At 30.2% G+C, this 23,900-nt stretch overlaps 1 protein-coding gene across 2 annotated transcripts; it reads right to left on the reverse strand.

Annotated features, from left to right (window-relative positions):
- Nucleotides 1-3,884: 3,884 nt before the first annotated feature.
- On the reverse strand, nucleotides 3,885-9,716 carry LOC105255161 (cytochrome P450 4C1-like). 2 transcript variants are annotated; one of them, XM_025408534.1, is made up of 12 exons: nucleotides 9,476-9,716; nucleotides 9,081-9,190; nucleotides 8,753-8,843; nucleotides 8,424-8,609; nucleotides 7,399-7,492; nucleotides 6,366-6,468; nucleotides 6,155-6,257; nucleotides 5,809-5,915; nucleotides 5,618-5,686; nucleotides 5,241-5,409; nucleotides 4,881-5,060; nucleotides 3,885-4,816 (listed from the first exon to the last, which is right to left on the reverse strand). In XM_025408534.1, the coding sequence occupies exons 1-12, from the start codon at nucleotides 9,636-9,638 to the stop codon at nucleotides 4,629-4,631; spliced, it is 1,563 nt and encodes a 520-aa protein (XP_025264319.1). In that variant the 5' UTR covers nucleotides 9,639-9,716; the 3' UTR covers nucleotides 3,885-4,628. The 2 variants fall into 2 exon arrangements, with proteins under 2 accessions (XP_025264319.1, XP_025264320.1); XM_025408535.1 differs by lacking the exon at nucleotides 9,081-9,190 and having other exon boundaries at nucleotides 3,887-4,816; nucleotides 9,476-9,548.
- Nucleotides 9,717-23,900: the final 14,184 nt, after the last annotated feature.

Here is a 23,900-nt window from a genome sequence, read left to right on the forward strand (position 1 = left end):
TTAGTAAATATTATAATTACAGATATGTAATTAATAATTACAGGAATATAATTTGCGAATCTTAATTTTAAATATTTACTAAAATAAAATTATGTGAATTATGGGATACGACGAGAGCACGCCAAGTTTTTTTTATTTTGATTTAACTTTTTCAATTGCAAGTTTACTTGGTAAAACTTAGAATTAATTTCAAAATTAAATATTTATTAATAATAAATATATTATAATGCTATCTGAATTAAGTTTTTGTATGTAACTTTTCTTAATTTCTTTAGTTCCGGATTTACTTGGTAAAACTTGATGATCTCGAAACAAATCGATTAGTTTTTCGAGACACTTCTATTCAAAATTACCGATTAATGTAATCAATGTTATTGTAAAGATTAAATAATTTTATGACTTATTATTTATGTTTATGATAAAATTCGCAATATATTAGTGCTATTTCATATATTGTACAAATATTTATTTAAATTTGGATAATAATGTATTTTTATATATCATTATATATCATTATATTTCATATTTTAAATTACAAATCTCTATGAATTGCTTCAATGTACTTGGCTAGTTAATTATTGATTTCATATTTAGTTTTGTTTTTCTTTTAGGACAACTATTTTTTTAGAGAAAATTTCTGTAAACTATTTTATGGATAATTTTATTAAATATATTAAATATAAATTTATTGCATATGGTAGAATATTTTTTATGTACTTGGCGTACTTTTTTTACCTTTGTAAGGTTTCTTTAGAGGTAATAATTTTACTACATAGTAAAAAAGTATTATACTTAATAAAGTATTATACTTAATAGTGAAAATATATTTATTACAAAATTTTTTGACAATGTACAGGTTAATTAAAATGAATTCGATTGAAAATTATGAACAATATGATATTTATGAAAATTATGATCAATATGATATATATGAGGAATTAATACAACGTCGCGAACGTATACTATAACGTTATATTAAAGATGCACGAAATTTCTTCGAATGGTGGTTTGCAGAGGAATTTATTAAGAGATACATATTTTGAAAAAAATCTGTAATGTATTATATTCTCCCTCGAATTGAAAGGTCTCTTCGTAAATCATCAAGAAGAGGTCTTCCAACATCACCGATTGAACAGCTTCTTTTATTGCCTTTGATTTATGCTACAGCATCCTTCCAAGGTAGCTAAACTGATTTTTGAAAAAAAAAACAAGATATTTCTGTATTGAAAAATTTAAATGCTGTTTATACAGGATAGACCATTTTAATCAATACAGGCGAATATCTCAGAAACACTGCATTAAATCGAAAAATGTTTCAGACAAAAGTTGTATGGCTTGAAGGAGGACATAAGATGGTGCTACTAATTTGACTTTGAAGAGTTACCTGAAGGTCACGTGAAGATCACATCCAACTTTTTAAATGGGACACCCTATATACTTTTACATATTCTTGTAGCTTGTCTCAAGAGCTTTTCAAAACACCATAAGGTATTTTTATTAAGTATTTTTCGAATTATGAGACTTGAAATAATTTTTTAATTTTACATAAACCGTAAAATATTCATTTTTCGATTATCTTACCTTAATACATTTATGCACAAAATAATAAAAGGAATCGATTGGTGTAAAGAAAACACATAATTGTTTCGGAGAAAAAATATGTAATTTGCTATTAATTATTACGAGAATTAGAAGGTGCACTACTTGGTGATAATGGATAGCTCAGCTTTCCATATCTTTGTACCTCCATATTGAATCCTCGGACAGAAATGCTCCAGAAACACGATATAATCACGCTCATGCACAGAAAAAAAGAACATTCTTGTTTTGAAAATATATTTAGTTTTATCATGAAAATCTTGAAATGAGATTATATTGCGTTAATTAAAGAAAAATATAATTCTTGAATAATTGTTTACTTGAATAAAGCCATTTTATATAGTTTAATCGAGAAAAATATATTCTTATGATTTAAGATTTAATTTTCTTGAATGGAAAAGAAATAATGTTAGATGATAATAAATAACATTTTTAAATCAAAGATTACAATTTTCTTAAAGTACAATCAAATAATTACATATTCTTGAGGTGACTATTACAATATTAAAATAAGACTATAATATTGCTGAAATTTAAAATTATTAAATTCTTCTAAGAAGAATATAAATTGTTGTGTATGAAACAATGAACTCGTGAGTTGAAGTATATAAGTTTTGATTTGACACATATTTTTTTTGGTGTGTTGAAGCTCGCAATGTTGTAGAGCGCATGTTTGGAATTTGGAAAAGAAGATTTCCATATTTAAATCAAGGAATGGGAAACAAATTGGAACCAGTTTGCAACATAATAGTTGCTTGCGCGGTTTTACATAATATCGCTCTCATAATTAAAGACGCTTTAATAATTGATAATAATATTCCTCTTGATTTGCCCATATCAATAGATCCAATACCACGTCCTGGAGAAGATATGGCTCAATTAAGCATTAATTGAGACATATTTTATTTAATTTAACATATTATATATATATATATATATATATATATATATATATGTAATCAATAATAAAATATTATTATAAAAATATTTAAAATTCATTAATATAAAATCTCTAATATTTATTGATATTAAATAATTTAATTGTAGTACCTTCATTTTCAGGCTCTTTAATCAAAATTGGCAGAGTATCGTTTATGTATTATCGGATAAAGTAATTGATTCATTAACGGTAATAAAATAATGATTAATAAACATAAATTATTAATAAATAATAATCTATATAATAATAAATAAATAATAAATATAACAATAAGAAAAATGATAATATATAATGATAATAATAATAATACTAATAATAATTATAATAATCATAAAGATAACTAATAATAATATATAATAATCATATAATCTCTTATCGAAACTCCAATCTGAGTCTCTCATCTGATAAGTTCTTGAGTCGAGATTCGAGAAACGACGAGATTCGAAATACAGGCCTAAATGACATATTCATTCGCATTTTATTTACATATTTATCTGATAATGTAAAAATGATTATGAAATTATTCAAAAGTCAGTAAAATTTTATGATTGAAAGTATTGATTTGAAATAAGGATTGTTTCCGTTTAAAACGAATCTATTTCAAAATCCAGATAGGAATATCAATATAAATAATACATAAGGAAAAATATTTTATATTTCTTTATCAATTTTCAATCATATCAAATCTTCTAACGCTTCATCAATTCGCTACATCAATAAATAGGAGAGAAATAGAGAAAGAGAGACTCGTATTAGGAGATAAATTATTTAGTAATTTATCGCTTCGAATTATTTCTAATAAAATCAACGACATTAGTTGCTACAGTGTTAATGAAGTATGTTTTATTGCTTTTTTGTCTGTAAACTGTAATCACTCTTGGAAATGCATTTATTAAAAATAAAGAAAATAGAATATGAGAATAAAGAATATTAAGAATAAGGAATATAAAGAATAAAAAATAAAGAGTATAAAGAATAAGAAATATAAAGAATAAGGAATAATTAAGAATAAATAATCAAGAATTAAGAATATAGAGAATAAAGAATATAAAGAATAAAAATAGAAAAAATAAAGAATATGAAGAATAAGAAATATAAAGAATAAAGAATAAGAAATAAAGCCAATTAAATTGCTCGGAACAAGAAAGACTCAGGTTCGATTCTCATATATATATATATGTATGTGTATGTGTGTGTGTGTGTAACAAACTTTTAAATGACATGTTAAAGAGAGAATATACTTTTACGAAGAAAAATACTATTATTCACATTCATTAAATTCTTTAATATGTAATCCAACATTTTTTCTATCTCTTGCATGTTTCTTAATAATAATAATATGAAAATAATTAAGATAATCATTGTTTTGCATTTTTCCACGATCTATTAGTTTATTAATATTTATCTATTAAATTTTATGTGTTAATTATACGTGTAATCATAGCAGAATCTTGCGAATAACTTTTACTATTTCATCATTAGTAAGAGATTTGTATATTTGTACATTTCATCCCAAGCTTGTTCTTACTAAATCAGAATATATCCATTCTTTTCATCATACTAAGATGTTTAATAAATAAATATATCGGTTATGAAAATTCAAATTATAATTTTGTATTTCATATTATTATTTATTTTGATTAAAGAATGTCCCTTCCGCATCTTTAACGGAGTTATGCTTATTTGAATTTATCCGAAATTTTGACATAAAGTTACCCATGCGATAATTTTGTTGAGCAGTATGTATACAACGATATATGATGTATACCACATAGGAGCGTCTTACTGTTAGTTTTCTAAATCTAATTTTGCATTCGCATTTATATATCATTAATTTAATAAATCAATTAATTCGTGCCATTAAGAAAGAATTACATTGAAAACAAAACGATAATAAAACAAAGTATCAAATTCATCTCACAAAACATTTTGTGCAAAAGAATGTTTTGTTAATATATATACTCCTCGACAAAACGCATAATTTTTTTCACTTTTTCTTTAAAAAACATGTAATATCCTTAACTATTTTCTTCAATTTTTCCAATGCAATGCGGTACACTCAATTTATTATACTTATGTAGCATCCGCGTTAGTATTTTTTAAACGATTTTCGTTTGCATGTGATTGGGATGAATCTCACATGAACTGGATGAGTAGGACGAATAATTATATCCGCTTTGAACTGAATATTTTTCAAATACTCAACGGGTTCCAAATAAAAATTATGCACCAAAGGAGCTACTATAGCTTTCATCTCCAAGAGACCAAATCGTTGACCTACAATATCAAATTTATTGAAATTGATCGACATAAGGAGAAACAATAATTGCAACCAATTTACCTATGCAATTTCTTGGCCCTGCACTGAAAGGTAGATAAGAATAAGGATGACGATTCTCTATTTTCTCAGGCAAGAATCTATCCGGATCAAATACATCCGGATTTGGCCAAAAATTGGAATCTCTGTGAACTGCGTAGATATTAAGCACTAAGATCGATCCAGCGGGTACGACATATGATTCTGGAAAGCATGTTATAAAATTAATTTTAAAATTTACAAAAAAGGATATTTTGAGAAAAACGAAATGTTCATAATGTATTCTTAAAATATTAATACATTAATATCATTTTACATTCCATAATGTATTCTGTGCTACGTAACATATTCAAAGATATATATAGGAAAAAAGTGATCAATTACGTAATTTTACATCATCTCCAGTGTATCGTGATAGTGTAGGCACGCTGGGATACAAACGTAATGCTTCCTTTAAACATCTATCTAAATATGATAAATTTTGCAGTGATCTCATGTTAAGTTTCCCTCCATTCTCTTGCATCACATCATCGACTTCAAGCCTCACACGCTCCTATGTTATCCATAATAATTTAAATATATTTCTTGATATTCTACCTTCTATTTACATAAATGTAAATAAATTCTTAAAAATTAAAATGTAAAAATAAAGTGATATACATATTTACTAATATTGAAAAAATATATTGTAACAAAATAGAACTTGACATTTAAAAATTGTAATTTAAATAATGTATCGCAATATATTTAGAAATAGATACCTGAATATCTTTATGTTCAGCTAATAGTAATAAAGTAAACATTATACCCGTCGCTATGGTATCATGACCCTGTAATTATCATCATATCATCATATATTATAAGTTATATGTTATATATTATATGTTATATATTATATGCTTAGATAACGTATACAAAAAAAGATTAATAAAAAAAGATTACAGATACGTACTGCCAACATAAAAGTATCAACTTCCTCTTTGATGTCCGAATCAGTTAAAGAATATTCTTGAGATGCCGCTAATAAAAGGTCCAACATAGCTAACCGCTTTTTTTTAACTAAAAAAAAGCATATTAGGGACGAACTCATTTTTGCGCGATGCGATTTAATTTTTAAACACGTTTTTAAACTTGTTTTTGATTAAAATTCAAACTCCATTACAAATAATGATTTAATTTTACAGCAAATATATGTTATACTTTTACGTGTAATTATGTTTACTATAAATACTATAAGTATAACGTATAATATTAAATTGCGCAATCAAATTTAAATTAGGAACTCTAATCGTACATACTTCCAAACACCTCATCATTTGTCGCCGCTTCTTTATCACTTTCAAGGTTTTTTAAATATTGACCATTGGTACGTTCGTGATAAAGTTTTCTTTCCGCAATAATCTACGTACACAGTACAAAATTTTACAGTGATTCTTTTATATTAATAGTAATGTAATTTTAAATGTAAATATTTGAAGAATTTAAATTATGGTTCTTTATATTACTTACTTTTTTCGTAAATCCATGCAATATTTTTAGGATTTTCTTTTGCTTTCTTCCTTGTGATGACAATGAGAATATCATATCGTTGTGAAACCAAGGCCTGAATGCTCTAAACAGTAATTCAATAAAGCTATATAATTACAATAACAATATAATTTTATAAAAGCCTTATTTATAAAATGTTATTTAAATCCATTCTAACATGTCAAAGTAATCTTTAAATAATCATGTACAAGAGATTAAAAATGTTAAATTATATTTGTTATGAAAAAGATAGGAACTTTCAAAACATTGTACTTTTGTTACAGTTATAATTTTTAGATTAAAAATAATTTCTCCTTAGATCTTATTATACATTTTATTTTTTTCTTAATTTTACAATATGTCCTAACATTTCCCATCTTTTAAAGATTTCAAAATATTGTTTATTTTATAATGAAATATTTAGCAATAAACAATACATTTTCATTGCAGTTTGCCCGTTTAAACAAATTGACATTCTTTATTAATTTTTTTCTTTATTAATTGTTTATCTTGTTATAATTAATGTATAACATATTTATGATAGAACTTTTAAGATATTATTAAAATAATTTTGATGTGTGTATATATATATATTCAAATAATCCTGAACTTTAGTATACAAAATAATCAAATTTTCTAAAATCAAATGCTTCTATTACAAATAATTTAAGTTAAAATAATTACTATCATACGTTAATGTCCTACAACAATTATTACGAGTTATTGTAACTATTTTTTCATGTAATTTTTAATTAATTTGTTATTTTTATATTACATTTAAAGTCACAATAACAAAAATAAATGTAAAGTATTATGTGAATTATTTAACATTTTTAGTTTGTCAAGAAGTAACATACGACGAATGAGATATTTTAACTTAAAATTTAGAGTGGACATGTAAAAAATGTAATTATAATTAAAATTTTATTTTTTACTGTGTATATCAAAATCATATCTTGAAAGGTGATAAATATATTATATAATTATGTATATTTACTGCACTCATATAAATTACCTATAAAATACCAATTCGATCATGTCGTGAACTGCATTTCGATATTGTTGCTGAAATTCGCCGAGAGTTCGTAAAGAGACACCCATGGCAGTTTCTACAAATATATTTATTATATAAGAAATAAATAACAGTCAAAAATTATTATAGCTGAATATTTAATACATAGCTTTAAGTATAAAAAACCGCACTGAGAAAAATCATTTGAATGTACACGATTGAAAACATTTTGATTAAACCAATCCAAGTAATTTCTAGTTATCATGATAAAACTCGATTTTTTATAACTAGAACGTTTAATAGATTTTACTATAAGATTTTACTATTTGGTTAGGTTAGTATTTTCTGATTGGATGTTTAAAATTTCTTGTTATATTAATTTCTTTGCTTGCCGTTAAACGGCGAGCCACTCTTAACTTAACTCGTATTCAATATTTGCCATAAAATATATATAAAGAATTGTATTAACATTAAATTCAAAGTATTTTTTTTTTCTTTTACGTGCAGTAGTACCAGAAAGAGGACGCTAGCTCTCTGATTGTTTGTGTTTGAGCTGCATCCTCTTCTTGCATCACTGTTTATCAGTTTAATTTCTAACAAACTGAATTTAAAATCATTTATTCAATAATCTGGATTGAATTTATCCAATAATCTTGTTAGAATTCAGAATATTAAACAGACTTTTGAGACGGAAAAAATTTGAGACGAATTTGTGTTGGCGAGTTTAGTATTATTAACAAGAAAATTTGATAAATTTAACAGGAAGAAATTAATCAGATTCATCTCGTAATTCCTACAAGAATTCTGGTTCCTCCATTTTCCAATAGACATACTGGTTGAATCTATCAGGATTCTAATTAATGTAACCAAATTTCTTTCTCAGTGCAGATATTATTTATCCATTCAGCTATCGATATATGTATAAGGAGAAGTTATCTTTTTTATTATCTTATAATCTTAAAAAATGATCTCGTTCAAAATGGAATTCCGACACATAACGTACAATGAGAATTTTACAATAGCCTTACCGCATATCGCGTTTAGCGTATGTTCACTAATAAATGGCAATAAATCCTTTACTACTGTCCCTCTAACATCCATCAAAGATTTAGTCATGCAATCGCTCTCTTTGATCAAGATATCAACAAATTGGTTTAATATATTAAAATGAAATGTAGATGTTAATATTTTCCGCCGCGTGTGCCATTTAACTCCTATAAGAAAAACAAGATATTACAATAAAATACAAATAATATTATGTAAGATTACTGTCAGAAAGACAGTAAATAATATTATTACCCTACATTTATTTTTTTTATATTGCACGATATTATTTTATAATCTTTTGATTACTTACCTTTGCTGGTGATAAGTCCTGTACCGAGCCAAGGATGCAATGCGTCATAAAAAATACCTTTTTCGATATGATTTGTGCTACTTAATATCGTCTAAAATCACCGAAAACATGTTAAAGAAGAGAAACTGTTCATTATATCTCATTGAATTAAATACATAAATAATAATTGCATTTAAAATTTGTATCTTGTCTCATTGATTAGGGATATTCTTATTTATTATCTTTTTAAGAAACATATCTTACTGAGCAAAAATCTACTTATGACTTGCAAGATTTCCAAAGCTAGTTAATTCGTAATGTCTCTGGAAAATTGAATTTCTTTTATTACCTCTAAATCATTTGGATGACGAATAAACACCACAAAAATGGAAAAACTCCAAACTTTAAAGATGGGATAATATTCATTAGATAATGTACAGTGAAGTTTCCATTTTTCTTCTGAAAATTATGTTATAAATATTAATGTACAAAAATTTTGATAGGTTTAATTTTATTTTCAACATTAGTGCATCTTTACTCAAATACATTGGAAACATAATGATAAAGAAAATTGTAATTTTTAATTAAACAAGTAATTATTGTGAAGAAAAGTGCTCAAATAAGGAATCTGTATGTATTCTTGCTAAGTATATGTTTCAAAGTACATGATTTATAAATTTAATTTGTATAAATAATAGATCATTTATTTAATTAATATAAATAAATTAAAAATTTTGTGTTTACCTTCTGAAATATGCCATTGGAACACGTTGCCAGCAATTGGTAAACCCGGTGGTCCCGGTATAAGTTTAATGAGTCGCCAGTTTCTTTTATAATTCATGTAATATTTATTATACAAATAATATATCAATAAAATAAACATACATAGTATCGATATAGTAAACATCGTTTCTTAATCTGATATTCTTAACCGTCTAAGTAATCCGAACCTTCTTCCGTTTATTGTTTTTTTTTTTTATTCTTTGATCATATGTATTACATAAATATTTTTTGATATATATAAAAGTAGATATTTGATTTTCGACAAACTTTGAAAGTATCTTGATATTCTAAAGAATATTAATCCTAAAACAAGAAAGAGGGAGAAAATAAAAGATCATTGTAATACATTAATCCCATATTTTGTAATAATTTAATCAAGCTATAAAAGATACGATAAATTTAATCATTCCAGGAAAAAATATTACATATACACTAAATTTGTTAATCAAATAAAAAAATTTTTAATGTGCCAATTTCTTTCAATTGTTTCTCTATTACATAATATAAAATTTCGCGAGATTCTACTGCAACATCTTAACTGTATTTCATAGTATTATAATATTAAGCCGAGTGTTAACATCATAGATCTATTATATGTCAAATCTTTAACATAAATTGTTTCTAGTATTTTTATTTATTTCAGTAATTTTATTTATTTTATAATTGTAAAAAATATTCTGAAAGTCATATCATAATATCTGATTACAAAGTTGTAATATACCGAAGTTATAAAGTATTTGAAGTATTTGCAAATTCTGTCATAAACAAATAAGTATTTTGAAATTTTTTTCTGTTGAAATATTATTATACATTAATATTATAATATTAATAATAATTAATATATAATATTAATTAATAAAATTTTTGCAATATTAGACAAAACTAAGGACTCATGGTATTAGAAATAATTTCTGTTAAGACCACGTTTTCGCTAATTAATCAGTATTAAACACTGAAATTTTGCAAAAAAATGTTATAAAATTTTATTTTGTACAAATATTATAAAGATTACCTGATAGATTATATGATGCGACGATCGAAATACAACTCAAATCATTAAAATGAAATCACAAATTGCGTTATGGAAATACATAATTCAGTGCAATAAATTTACTCGAACTAATAAGATAAATGTGAAGCTCATATTTATAACCGTTCTTCAATTCAAGATCTTAATAATAATCAGATATTATTCTTAATGGGTGGGGATCCTGTTTGCCAACTGCTTCATTTGCGCACAATATTATGCGGACAGCTTCTTTTGCCTATATCATGATTATGTACAAATATTATTGCACACACGAAAGAAATAAAAATACAAAAAATAAAATAATTTGCAATTAACAATTACATATTTTTTCTTCAAAACAACTATGTGTTTTCGTTACATCATTTGATTCCTCTTATTAGTTTGTATATGAAAATATTAAGGTAAGATAATCGAGAAATAAATATTTTACAAAATATTTTATGTTTTATGTAAAATTAAGAAATGATTTCATACCTCATAACTCGGAAAGTACTTAAAAACTAACTTAATTATAATGTTTTGGAAAGCTCTCGAGATGAGCTACATGAATATGTAATAAGAAAGAGTAGGTTGCGTTTAAGAAATTGAAGATAACCTTTATATGACCTTCAAATAACTCTTCAAAGTCAAACCATTGGCACCATATTATGTCCTCCTCAAAGCCATACAACTTTTGTCTGAAACACTTTCTAGTAAAACTCTTCCTTATCAAGACATTCGATAGTGTCCAGACTTTTTTAACACCCAGTATATACTTAGTATCAGAAACAAAATATTCTATTTATAAAACTTTTTTTGTTTATAACTTTTAAATAAACAACGTGCGCTTAAAACTTTTGAATATTGCTCAAGATCATCAACTTCACAATATGTCATGATTAAGGTTATCCGAAATGGCTCTCGTAAGCTATATAATTGCAAGTTTTGCATTTACATATATCATTCTAATCTAATAAGTCGACTATGTTGTGTAATAATGACTGACATCGAAAGCAATGTGAGAATAAGATGTCCATTCATAAAAAAATTCGTAAATAAGATTCCGTTTATAAAATATTGTTCAAAAAAATTGTTATGCAAGAGAAATAAATATTGAAGAAGTATATCTTTAGTGCGTAAGTCTGCTTTTTTGTGCATAATACTAATCATTTGAATCTTTTTGAATATATTAAAACTGAAAACATGTTACAAACAAATAAAGTTATATAATGTATATAAATGTATTTATTTTCAATCGACATAATTTTCTTACATACTGATATACGATGTATTGCCTACGATAAACAATTCCAGATAAGATTAGGTCATCAGAATCCGTTTATATCAAGAGACAAAGTTGCTCTATGTAAAATTTTCATAGGGAATATCAAAGTGTATATTGTCTATCAAGGCGTATAGTTTTTATATTATTATATTAAATAACCGTAGGAACAATACTATTTTCTTATAATATAATTTTTTAGAAAAATTTCTATTATAAAACAAGTAAATATTTTTAAAATGTCGATAAAATATGTTATACACTTTGCTATAACTGTATAGTTACAGAAAACATAAATATATTAAAATTTTCACGGATTAATTATTATTTTTATGACATTATTTTTATAAAATATCTAACATGAATACTATTACATCAATTTCTCATAATATATCATTTCTATCGTCCGTTTTTTTTTGGATCCATAGTTTGATCATATTTGATTATAATTTTTTATTATTATCTACGGCTCTCATCACCTTAAATTTATATGTATCGCTCAATCATTTAATCTGTAACGATTTATTTATTTTCTTTCTTATATTGTACCAGTAAAAAAATCCACAAAAGGATCGAAATATATGGTCAAGTTAATTACACATAACTCGATAATAAATACAATTTAACATTACTCACCGTTTACTGCGTTCAGGCTCAAATTGGTCCTTTTTTATTATTAATTTTTCTATTACAAATTATTAGTTTGGAGCCTCTACTTTTATATTTTAATTATTCATATTATATAAAAATAAATACACGAATGTTCTGATTGGATTTTGTTTTTAATGTTATCTTTATTCAAATATGTTATAGACAGATAAATAATAATAAAGAAAATGGATTATAACTTTAGGGCGATAGAAGTAACAAAATTTTAATTGTATGTGTGTGTGTAGAAGAGGAGGAGAAGAAGGAGGATTCCATTAAAAGTCAACAGCTTTTAAAATTTGATTCGATTTATTTTTTCGTTATTCTACCTCAATTACGTTTTAGATTAAAAAAATTTGTTTGCCTAAAACGGTCAAAAGGTGTCTATTTATCGCCAGTTTTTTACTAAGGTTTCGAATTTTTGTAAGATTTATCCGGCTATTGTTGGTTAGATTTGTCGGTTTGGGTCGGCTAAATTCGCCATCAATTTCTTGTTCTCCTCTCTGATAAGCTTTAGGATGTTATTCTTTCTATTTAGAGGAAGATCTATATTGTTCTATCATAGATATATTTGTCTGTTTTCCTTTCGATATTTTTTTATCTTCACATAATTATTTGTTAAAGGGATCGGTTTTGATTCATTGTTAGTATTTTTGCGTGTTTTCTTCGTAATGACTCATAAATATTAGATGACAAATATAGATTATTATTTATAATCACGATTCTGCTGAGACATTCATCTGAAACTAATTTTGAGATGTGTACGGTTTAATAAATGAATCTTAAGAATCGATATGGCATTCATTTATATTCTCGATTCAATAGAAATACTCAGAGGAAGTTTGTCTTGATATGCAGCTTGAGCTGTGAATGCATTTCAATAATCGCAGCTTGAGAAAAAATCACACATTTACATATTAATAGTCTTTGAATTTCGTATCAGCTAAGATTTGAGTCGAAAAAATATTGCGTATCACTCAAGTGTGGTTCGAAGATGACTTGAGAAAAATGTGACAGATTTAATAGAATAATTTACAATTAATCATCAAATGATATATGTATAGAAGTATGTTTATGTTTTGCAATTTAATAATATATACGTCTACTTAATAACAAAAAAGTAATAAATAATAATATTAATAATAAGTAATATGTAATATAATTATTATAATATGAATAATATGAAATAATTAAGTAATATATTATTAATATAAGTAATATGAATAATAATTTTACTTCATATTAAAAAAGTATTATACTTAATAGTGAAAATATATTTATTACAAAATTTTTTGACAATGTACAGGTTAATTAAAATGAATTGGATTGAAAATTATGAACAATATAATATTTATGAAAATTATGATCAATATGATATATATGAAGAATTACGCGAACGTTTACCAAAACGTTATATTAGAGATGCACGAAATTTTTTCGAATGGTGGTTTGAAGAGGAATTTATTAAGAGATACAGATTTTGAAAAAAATCTGTAATGTATTATATTCTCCCTCGAATTGAAGAGTTTCCTCTAAATCATCAAGAAGAGGTCTTCCAACATCACCGATTAAACAGCTTCTTTTATTGCCTTCGATTTATGCTACAGCATTCTTCCAAGTTAGCTAAACTGATTTTTGAAAAAAAAAAAAAACAAGATATTTCTGTATTGAAAAATTTAAATGCTGTTTATACAGGGTAGACCATTTTAATCAATACACGCGAATATCTCAGAAACACTGCATTAAATCGAAAAATGTTTCAGACGAAAGTTGTATGGCTTGAAGGAGGACATAAGATGGTGCTATTAATTTGACCTTGAAGAATTACCTGAATGTCACGTGAAGATCACATCCAACTTTTTAAATGGAACACCCTATATACTTTTACATATTCTTGTAGTTTGCCTCAAGAGCTTTCCAAAACACCATAATAAGGTATTTTTCATTGAGTATTTTTCGAATTATGAGGCTTGAAATAATTATTTAATTTTACATAAACCGTAAAATTATCATTTTTCGATTATCTTACTTTAATACATTTATGCACAAAATAATGAGAAGAATCGATTGGTGTATAGAAAACACATAATTGTTTCGGAGAAAAAATATGTAATTTGCAATTAATTATTACGAGAATTATAAGGTGCACTACTTGGTGATAATTGATAGCTCAGCCTTCCTTGGTACCTCCATATTGAATCCTTGGACAGCTCCAGAAATACGATATAATCATGCTCATGATCAGAAAAAAAGGACATTCTTGTTTTGAAAATATATTTAGTTTTATCATGAAAATCTTGAAATGAGATTATATTGCGTTAATTAAAGAAAAATATAATTCTTGAATAATTGCTTACTTGAATGAAGCCATTTTATATAGTTCAATCGAGAAAAATATATTCTTATGATTTAAGATTTAATTTTCTTGAATGGAAAAAAATAATGTTAGATAGTAAATAACATTTTTAAATCAAAGATTACAATTTTCTTAAAGTACAATCAAATAATTACATATTCTTGAGGTGACTATTACAATATTAAAATAAGACTATAATATTGTTGAAATTTAAAATTATTAAATTCTTCTAAGAAGAATATAAATTGTTGTGTATGAAACAAAGAACGCGTTAGTTGAAGTATATAAGTTTTGATTTGACACATATTTTTTTTGGATTTGTTGAAGCTCGCAATGTTGTAGAGCGCATGTTTGGAATTTGGAAAAGAAGATTTCCATGTTTAAATCGAGGAATGGGAAACAAATTGGAAACAGTATGCAACATAATAGTTGCTTGCGCGGTTTTACATAATATCGCTCTCATAATTAAAGACGCTTTAATAATTGATAATAATATTCCTCTTGATTTGCCAATATCAATAGAATCAATATCAATAAAATCAATACCACGTCCTGGAAAAGATGTGGCTCAATTAAGCATTAATTGAGACATATTTTATTTAATTTAATATATTATATTGTTACGCTCACGGCGAGAACTTCGATAAATATCGAAGCCGCGCACGAAAAGATCGGCCGTTCGCGAGTCGCGCGAAATAAATAGACACTTTTAAAAGTAACTAAGAGCTTTAATACTCAACACAGGGCAACACAAACGATAACACAGAACGGTTTAACACAAAATTAGCGGCTCGATACAAATTCGCGTCCGCGCCGCCGGACAGCTGGAACCGAACTCAGCTGACAGTCGTTGTTTGTAAATAATCTTCTTGCCGACGGGATCCGGACAACGGCAGGGCCGTGACGACTCGGGCGCGCGCGTAACACTGCCCCTCCTCTTCAAGATTGTCGTCCCGACAATCAGCAAGGGGCTCAACCATCGTGGACTTCCAGGAACCCCGAACGATCCTGCTCTCCCTGAGCTGCTGCTCCCGGTTACCGAGCATCGTTCCGAACAGGTCCCAATCTACCGGGCAGGCTCCCAATCGATTCCATCCAGAGAGCTGGCCAGTCTCTCAAGAACCGACTCCAGGGCAGTCTCCCATTTCAACCATCCTCTTGTTTCCCGGCGCGAGTCCTTTTCGGTCCTTCTCCTCCCGTGACTTTCTTCGGACAAGAGGGGGGTATCTACCGTGGACCCGTCGTCCCAAAAGGACTCCCCAAGTCCCTGCCTCGGCATTCGCCCTCCGGCTCACGGGAAAACCACGGCTCAAAAACCGTGGGCGAGGCAGTCTTCTCTTTCAGAGTTCACGTTGTTAAATCTCCATTTCACGACTCGTCAGCTTTCTTCTCCTTTTCCATTCAGAAAACACTTCACCTGTTAAAAAAAATAACAAGAAAACGCAATAACTGGAAAATAGAAACTTAATTCCTATCTTAATTTCTATTACAGGCTCCAAGCTATTCCCTATCTAATCTACCCTATCGTCTCTCAGAAAAAGGAGCTAATCTATCCGCATGGACGATCTTCTTCTTATGCCTAACGGATTTTTGTATGCAAGACACCACATCGCTTAACTTCTTCACTACTACAAAAGGGCCTTCTCAACTAGATTGAAGTTTGGGAGCTCTTCCCTTAATTCTTCGAGGATTAAAGAACCACACCTACTCTCCCTCTTGAAAAAGAATTTGTCTGGCATTGCGGTCATACCAGCTCTTCATTCGGGAAGATTTTATGTCCATCCGCCCTCTAACTTCGGAATGGATTCTATCCAATTTTCTTCTAAGGCTCGAAGCGAAGTCAGCTTCGGATTGAGATCCCCCCCTTGGTGTACTTCCCAGAAGTAGATCCAAGGGCAATCTAAGATCGTGATCCAAATACAGCTCGGCAGGAGTAAAACCAGTGGTTTCATGTTTAGAAGATCTGTACGCTAATAAAAACATGGGAATCCAACTATCCCAGTCTCTTTGATTTTCTGAAATAAATTTGGACAAATAATTAATGATGGTTAAATGTTGTCGCTCGACCTGTCCATCTGATTGAGGATGTAAAGCAGTCGTCCTCGTCTTTTTGATTCCAAGAAGAGTCATCAACTCCGCGAACAACTTAGATTCGAAGTTCTTTCCTTGATCCGTATGGACTTCCCGAGGGATCCCATGTCTGGAAATTATCTGGTTGACGAAGACTTCCGCCACTGTCCGCGCCTTGATATTCTTCAGAGGGAAAGCCTCCACCCATTTGGTGAAACAGTCTACGATGACAAGAAGATATCTGTTTCCTCGGGTGGTAGTAGGAAGAGGACCTAGCACATCCATCTGAAGTCTCTCAAAAGGGGCTCCCACGTTATATATTTGTAACGGGGACTTTCCTTTTCCTAAGGGGCCCTTCTTGGACACACATACTTTGCAGGTTCTACACCTTCTATTCCTGTACATCCTGCTTACAGGTGGCCCAATAAAACCGCTTGCGAATCTTATCCAAAGTCTTATTGACCCCGAAGTGTCCTCCAGAAGAAGAATCGTGCGCCACTTCTAAAATTCGATCAACCTGCTTACGAGGAACAATAAGCTGAAAGATGCTTGATCTGAGATTTGGCGTTTCCCATTTCTTATAGAGAACTCCATTCTCTAAACTTATTGCGTTCCAATAGGACCAATAAACTCGGGCGGAAATATCTCCATCGGGTATCTCCGAACGGAGTGGACATATGCCTGTTTTCTTCCCATGGTAAATCAGAGAGAGGCTCGGGTCTTCGGATTGCTCTCTTTCCCAATCCTGCAGAGTGTTTCCTGTAAGAAGGATCCGAGCGACGGATGTTTGAAGCTCCCTCGAATTCTTCTTTTCGACCTTGGAACAGTACACACAGCCAGAAGATTCACAATGCCGTCTGGAAAGTCCATCGTTTTTATGGATCCGACCCTTCCGATAAATAATTTCGAATTTGTATTGCTGGAGTCTCTCCAGCCAACGTGCTAACTGCCCTTCTAAATCTCTGAAGGACAGAAGCCATTTCAAAGAAACGTGATCCGTTCGGATCAAAAATTTTCGTCCTAGAAGGTAATGTCGGAAAAATTTAATAGAATCAACTATCGCCAAAAGTTCTCGGCGCGTAACACAATAGTTCCTTTCGGTCTTACTTAATACGCGGCTAAAATACGCGATTATTCTTTCCTTCCCTTCCTGATTCTGTGATAGGACTGCACCAATTCCAATATTTGAAGCATCGGTATCCAAAATAAATTCTCCCTCTCCCTTTGGAAAAGCTAATGTAGGGGAAGAAGATAAGTTTTGTTTTAATTCCAAAAAAACATTCTGACACTGCTCATCCCAAGAAAACTTAGCCTGATTCTCCGTCAGGGCATACAAAGGTTTAGCCAAAGAAGAAAATCCTTTGACAAATCTTCGATAATAAGAACAGAACCCCAAAAAGCTTCGGAGTTCTTTTTTAGTGTGTGGAATTGGCCAGTCCCTCATGGCGGAAATCTTTTCGGGATCTGTGGTAACGCCTCTCGAAGAAACTACGTGTCCTAAGTATTTTACTTTCTTCGCGAAAAGAATACACTTCTTCGGGTTTACTTTCAAATTGACGGAACGTAACCGAGCAAAAACTTGTCTAAGATTTTCCGTCATCTCAAGAAAGTCCTTTCCGAAAATAATTACGTCATCCAAATAGATCAGACAAATTTTAAACAGTAACCCTTGCAAAACTTTTTCCATTAAACGTTCGAAAGTAGCGGGGGCGTTGCACAGTCCAAAAGGCATTACGGTGAATTGCCACAATCCGTGCCCGATAGAAAAAGCAGTCTTTTCTCTGTCCGCAGGATGAATTTTTAGTTGCCAATAGCCGCTCTTAAGATCTAAAGTGGAAAACCAAGAGTTACCTGAAAGTTGGTCGAGCACTTCGTCTATTTTAGGCAAGGGATAGGAGTCTTTTTTTGTTACTTCGTTTAATTTCCGAAAATCCACACAAAATCTTATCGTTCCATCTTTCTTTTTGACCAAAACAACGGGAGAAGTCCAGGGGCTTTGTGACTCCTCAATGACTCCCTGATCCTTCATTTCCTCAATTATTTTATCGACTTCACTCCGCATCTGTATGGGAATACGACGAGGAACCTGCTTTATGAGAGAAGAATCTTTTAGGTTAATAACATGAGACAAAATATCGCAATTTCCTGCAACAATCTTTTCGGAAAATATGTCTTCATATTCGAATAAAAGTCTCGCGAAAACGTCTTTCTGAGACTTTTCCAAGTCCGCAGAATCCTTTACGTAAAGTTCCTTCAAAATGGAAGGGACTTTTTCGGAAACGTTCAGGATCCGTGAGCAATTTAGGTTCTGCTTTTCCACGAACTCCGAAAAACCGAAGGCTTCCTCAAAAACATTTTCCAAGCCAGCCTTCTTCAGAAAATCTATGCCTAGTAAGCAGTCCTCTTTCATCTCCAGCACATACAGAGAAATTTCTTTGGAGAATTTTCCCAGAGCCACTGTCTCTCTTACTATAAAATCGATGGGAACCTCCTCCCCAGAAGGATAATTAATTGTGCCCTTTTTAACAGGAAATCTCTGCTTACCTTTCCTAACTAACCTCTTATTAAGAATAGAAATATCGGAGCCCATATCTATCTTAGAATTACACTCGTTATCATCTAATTTCCCTTTATAATTGAAACAATCCGAATTTAACCCTATACGATTTATGTACAGCGGGGTTTCGCTCCACCCAGTTGTTCTCCCCCCGCCGAGAGCAACTAAACCGTGTTTCCCACATTTTCCGGACATTCTGCACGGAAATGTCCAGTCTTCCCGCAAAGCCAACATTCCTTCGTGTTAGGCTTTTTCCAGTTTCCCCTCTCGTTCCCCTTTTTCTTTCCGTTTTCTTCACTTTTCTTCTCAAAAGTTCGCGCGTCCCCCTTCCCTCTCTCGAAGCGCCTTTCGAAATTCCTTTTCCTCTCGAAATTCTCTCCCTGAATTATTTTTATGGCCTTCGCCCTTTCTACGGCCAGTTTCAGGGAAGTTATGCCTTCCAGCTGGAGAGTCCTCCTCACGAATCCGTCGAGAAGCGACGAAACAAATTGTGCGCAAGCAATCTTATCCCGCACCGCGTAAGAACATTCGGGGTAGGCCAAACGGGCGAGCCTCTCTAACTCTGAACCGAAAGTTGCAAAATCCTCCCAGAATTTCTGTTTTCGGTTCGTGAATTGCGTATAGCAATTCTGAGATTGCCCCTCACCGAAACGCAATTCGAGCTTGGATTTTAGTTCCTCGAACGTACAGGTCTCTAAATCCTCGATTGACTCCAAAACAGAGCGGGCCTTCCCCCTCAAACACGACGCTAATACTACAGTCCTCGTCGCGTCGTCCCAACGGTTCGCGCGCGCTATGAGGGAGAACTGCGAGAAAAATTCCCGCAACGAAACTGTCCCATCGAACGTATCCGGCTTCAACTTATATCCGGTCTCGTTACGTGTCTCCGCGTCGCGACTTTCCCGAGACCCCGATTTAAACTCGGAAGGACTTAGCTGAGGAGACTGTAGCCGGCTCCCGCGTAGAAGCTGGATCTCCTCGTCGTGACGGCGCAGCATCGCGGCGATTTCCTCCTCGCGTCGCGCTTGTTCCTCGCGCATCCGCCGCATCTCCTGCAGGACGGTGAGCAGAGCGGAAGATTCCGTCGCCGCCGTCTCCGTCGCCGCTGCCTCCGTTGCCGCTGTCTCCGGCGTCCGCGGTTCCGTCGCCCGCCCCTCCGAGGGCGGCTCCGACTGCTCCCTCCTTCTCCTCTTCGCGGCTATTGTCGCCATCACTCTTTCACGGTCACTTCTCGCGGTCACTTTCTCACAATTTTCCGTTTCGTCCGATCCCGGATGAGCCCCCAAAATGTTACGCCCGCGGCGAGGACTTCGATAAATATCGAAAAAATCGGCCGCTCGCGAGTCGCGCGAAATAAATAGACACTTTTAAAAGTAACTAAGAGCTTTAATACTCAACACAGGGCAACACAAACGATAACACAGAACGGTTTAACACAAAATTAGCGGCTCGATACAAATTCGCGTCCGCGCCGGACAGCTGGAACCGAACTCAGCTGACAGTCGTTGTTTGTAAATAATCTTCTTGCCGACAGGATCCGGACAACGGCAGGGCCGTGACGACTCGGGCACGCGCGTAACAATATATATATATAATCAATAATAAAATATTCTTATAAGAATATTTAAAATTTATTAATTTAAAATCTCTAATATTTATTGATATTAAATAATTTAATTGTAGTACCTTCATTTTCAGGCTCTTTAATCAAAATTGGTAGAGTATCGTTTATATATTATCGGATAAAGTAATTGATTCATTAACGGTAATAAAATAATGATTAATAAACATAAATTATTAATAAATAATAATCTATATAATAATAAATAAATAATAAATATAAGTATAAATATAAGTATAAATATAAATAAGAAAAATAATAATATATAATGATAATAATAATAATACTAATAATAATTATAATAATCATAAAGATAATGTTAGCAATTTATTTAAAATAGACGCGAATAACGGTCATGTATGTAACCGAACAACAGTATGTTTATATTGTGTATTGTTCCTTTTTTTTATATTTGTTGAGGACACGTTTGTCGGGCTAAAGCGTGGCAAAGCGTGCCTTCGCCCGATTGGTCGTATTCGAAAAAATCCGGTAGACGAATATCACCGTATATACGGCGGTCGAACGAGCCGTCGGAAGCCGTCGCTATCTGTACATCAAGAGATAAATAAACACCGCCTAACGATTCTTTTTTGATAAAGTCTCTAAATTAATTTCTGCCTTTCCCTGAAAACGGCTATTAATCCGCAGTTCCACGCGCGTGTGAAATTTAAGACGATTTAGTGAGAAATTGTTAACAATAAATAATAATAATATACAATAATCTCTTATGTTCGTCAGTTTGGTCAGTTTGGATAAGATTGTCGGAATCATTAAGTGATGGAATTTCCATAATTAAATGCGGGTTTATAATTTCTATTAAATGATCTATTTCTACATCCCCAATAGCTTCTCCAGCACCCGTGGCAATTCTATATTGCTTTTCCTTAGCTAGTTTGCTTCGTTGGCATTGTTTGAAATTTGCTCATAATCTTTGCAACTGTTTGTTTGTAGTCTATATGTAAAAAATTAATTACTCAAATAATTATGTAATACGTAAATTGTATACAATAATGTAAATTATTTATAATAATTATTATATATAATTACATAAATTATATTATTACATTTTTATATTATTATATTATTATATTATTATATTATTACATTATTATTATTATATACAATTACATAAATTATTATATATAATAATTACCTTTTTATAAACATAATGCTAGCATTGAAAGCAGATGCAATCTTGAGTCATGCTTCTTGCTTGGCTTTAATGGAACTGTCATCCGTTTTTTTTATTTTCAATAACATATGTGTACTTGATGCATTCAAGTAAAAACTATTTTTCAAAAGATGTAAAATTTTTTTTGTGTCGATGACATTCTGTCACTTTTGTATTCACTTATGAAACTTATTTAAAAGAAGATTACACAAACAAGCGCGTATTGCTGCTTTGATCAATATTTTAAATCTCAAGACGAATTTCATATGAATAATTGTTCCACTTTTCAATTGAATATAGTTTCAAGTGATCTTTAATCAAAATGTAACTATTGAACAGTTCTTATCTCAAGACACAAAACTTCAATCTGAATATCTCATTTGATAAGTTCTTGAGTCAAGATTCGAGAAACGACTATAAATACGGACATAAATGACATATTTATTTGCATATTCATTTACATTTTATTTACATATTTATCTGATAATGCAAAAATGATTATGAAATTATTTTAAAGTCAGTAAAATTTTGTGATTGAAAGCATTGATTTGAAATAAGGATTGTTTCCGTTTAAAACGAATCTATTTCAATATCCAGATATGAATATCAATATAAATAATACATAAGAAAAAATATTTTATATTTCTTTATCAATTTTCTTATTAAATCTTCTAACGCTTCATCAATTCGCTACATGAATAGAAAAGAAATAGAGAAAGAGAGACTCGTATTAGCAGATAAATTATTTAGTAATTTATCGCTTCGAATTATTTTTAATAAGATCAACGACATTAGATGTTACAGTGTTATTGAAGTATGTTTTATTGCTTTTTTGTCTATAAAATGTAATTACTCTTACAAATGCATTTATTAAAAATAAAGAACAAAAAATAAAGAATATATGGAATAAAGAAATAAAGAGTAAGGAGTATAAAGAATAAAGAATATAAAGAGTAAAGAATAAAGAGTATGAAGATTAAGGAATATAAAGATAAAGGAACATAAAGAATAACAAATATAAATAATCAAGAATATAGGGAATAAAGAATATAAAGAATAAAAAATATAAAGTATAAAGATATAAAGAATAAGAAATAAAGCTTATTTGTTCAGCGAACGATTTATCAGGAGTCCTCCGTGACAATTTACATTGCAACCATCGAGGAAGATTCCAACATTGCTCTGCAGTCGCATAACACTGTATTAAATAGCGGCATTAGGTGTAAGAGCTGAATAGCTCGTGTCAGTGATTTAGAGCAGTTGCCCGGAAAGAGAAAGACTCAGGTTCGATTCTCATGACGTGTGTGTGTGTGTGTGTGTGTGTGTGTGTGTGTGTGTGTGTGTGTGTGTGTGTGTGTGTGTGTGAGAAAATTTTATATGACATGTTAAAGAGAGAATATACTTTTCGAAGTAAAATACTATTAATCACATTCATTAAATTCTTCATTTGTGGTCCAACATTTTTTCATCTCTTACACGTTTCATAATAATAATATGAAAATAATTAAGATAATCATTGTTTCGCATTTTTCCATGATCTTTTAGTTTATTTATTAATACTTATCTATTAAATTTTATATGCTAATTCCACGTGTAATCATAATAGAATCATGCGAATAGCTTTTACTATTTCATTATTAGAAAGAGATTTGAGTATGTCCCACATTTCATA

Source organism: Camponotus floridanus, unplaced genomic scaffold (assembly GCF_003227725.1).
Source record: "Camponotus floridanus strain SB8 unplaced genomic scaffold, Cflo_v7.5 scaffold213, whole genome shotgun sequence".
In the NCBI taxonomy this organism is placed as follows: domain Eukaryota; kingdom Metazoa; phylum Arthropoda; class Insecta; order Hymenoptera; family Formicidae; genus Camponotus; species Camponotus floridanus.

Coding starts and splice junctions, on each gene's coding strand:
- LOC105255161 (XM_025408534.1), bottom strand. CDS start 9,638: ATGTTTACTATATCGATACTATGTATGTTTATTTTATTGATATATTAT. Junction 7,493..8,423: donor TACGCTAAACGCGATATGCG/GTAAGGCTATTG, acceptor ATATATTTGTAG/AAACTGCCATGGGTGTCTCT. Junction 6,258..6,365: donor TGCATGGATTTACGAAAAAA/GTAAGTAATATA, acceptor CTGTGTACGTAG/ATTATTGCGGAAAGAAAACT.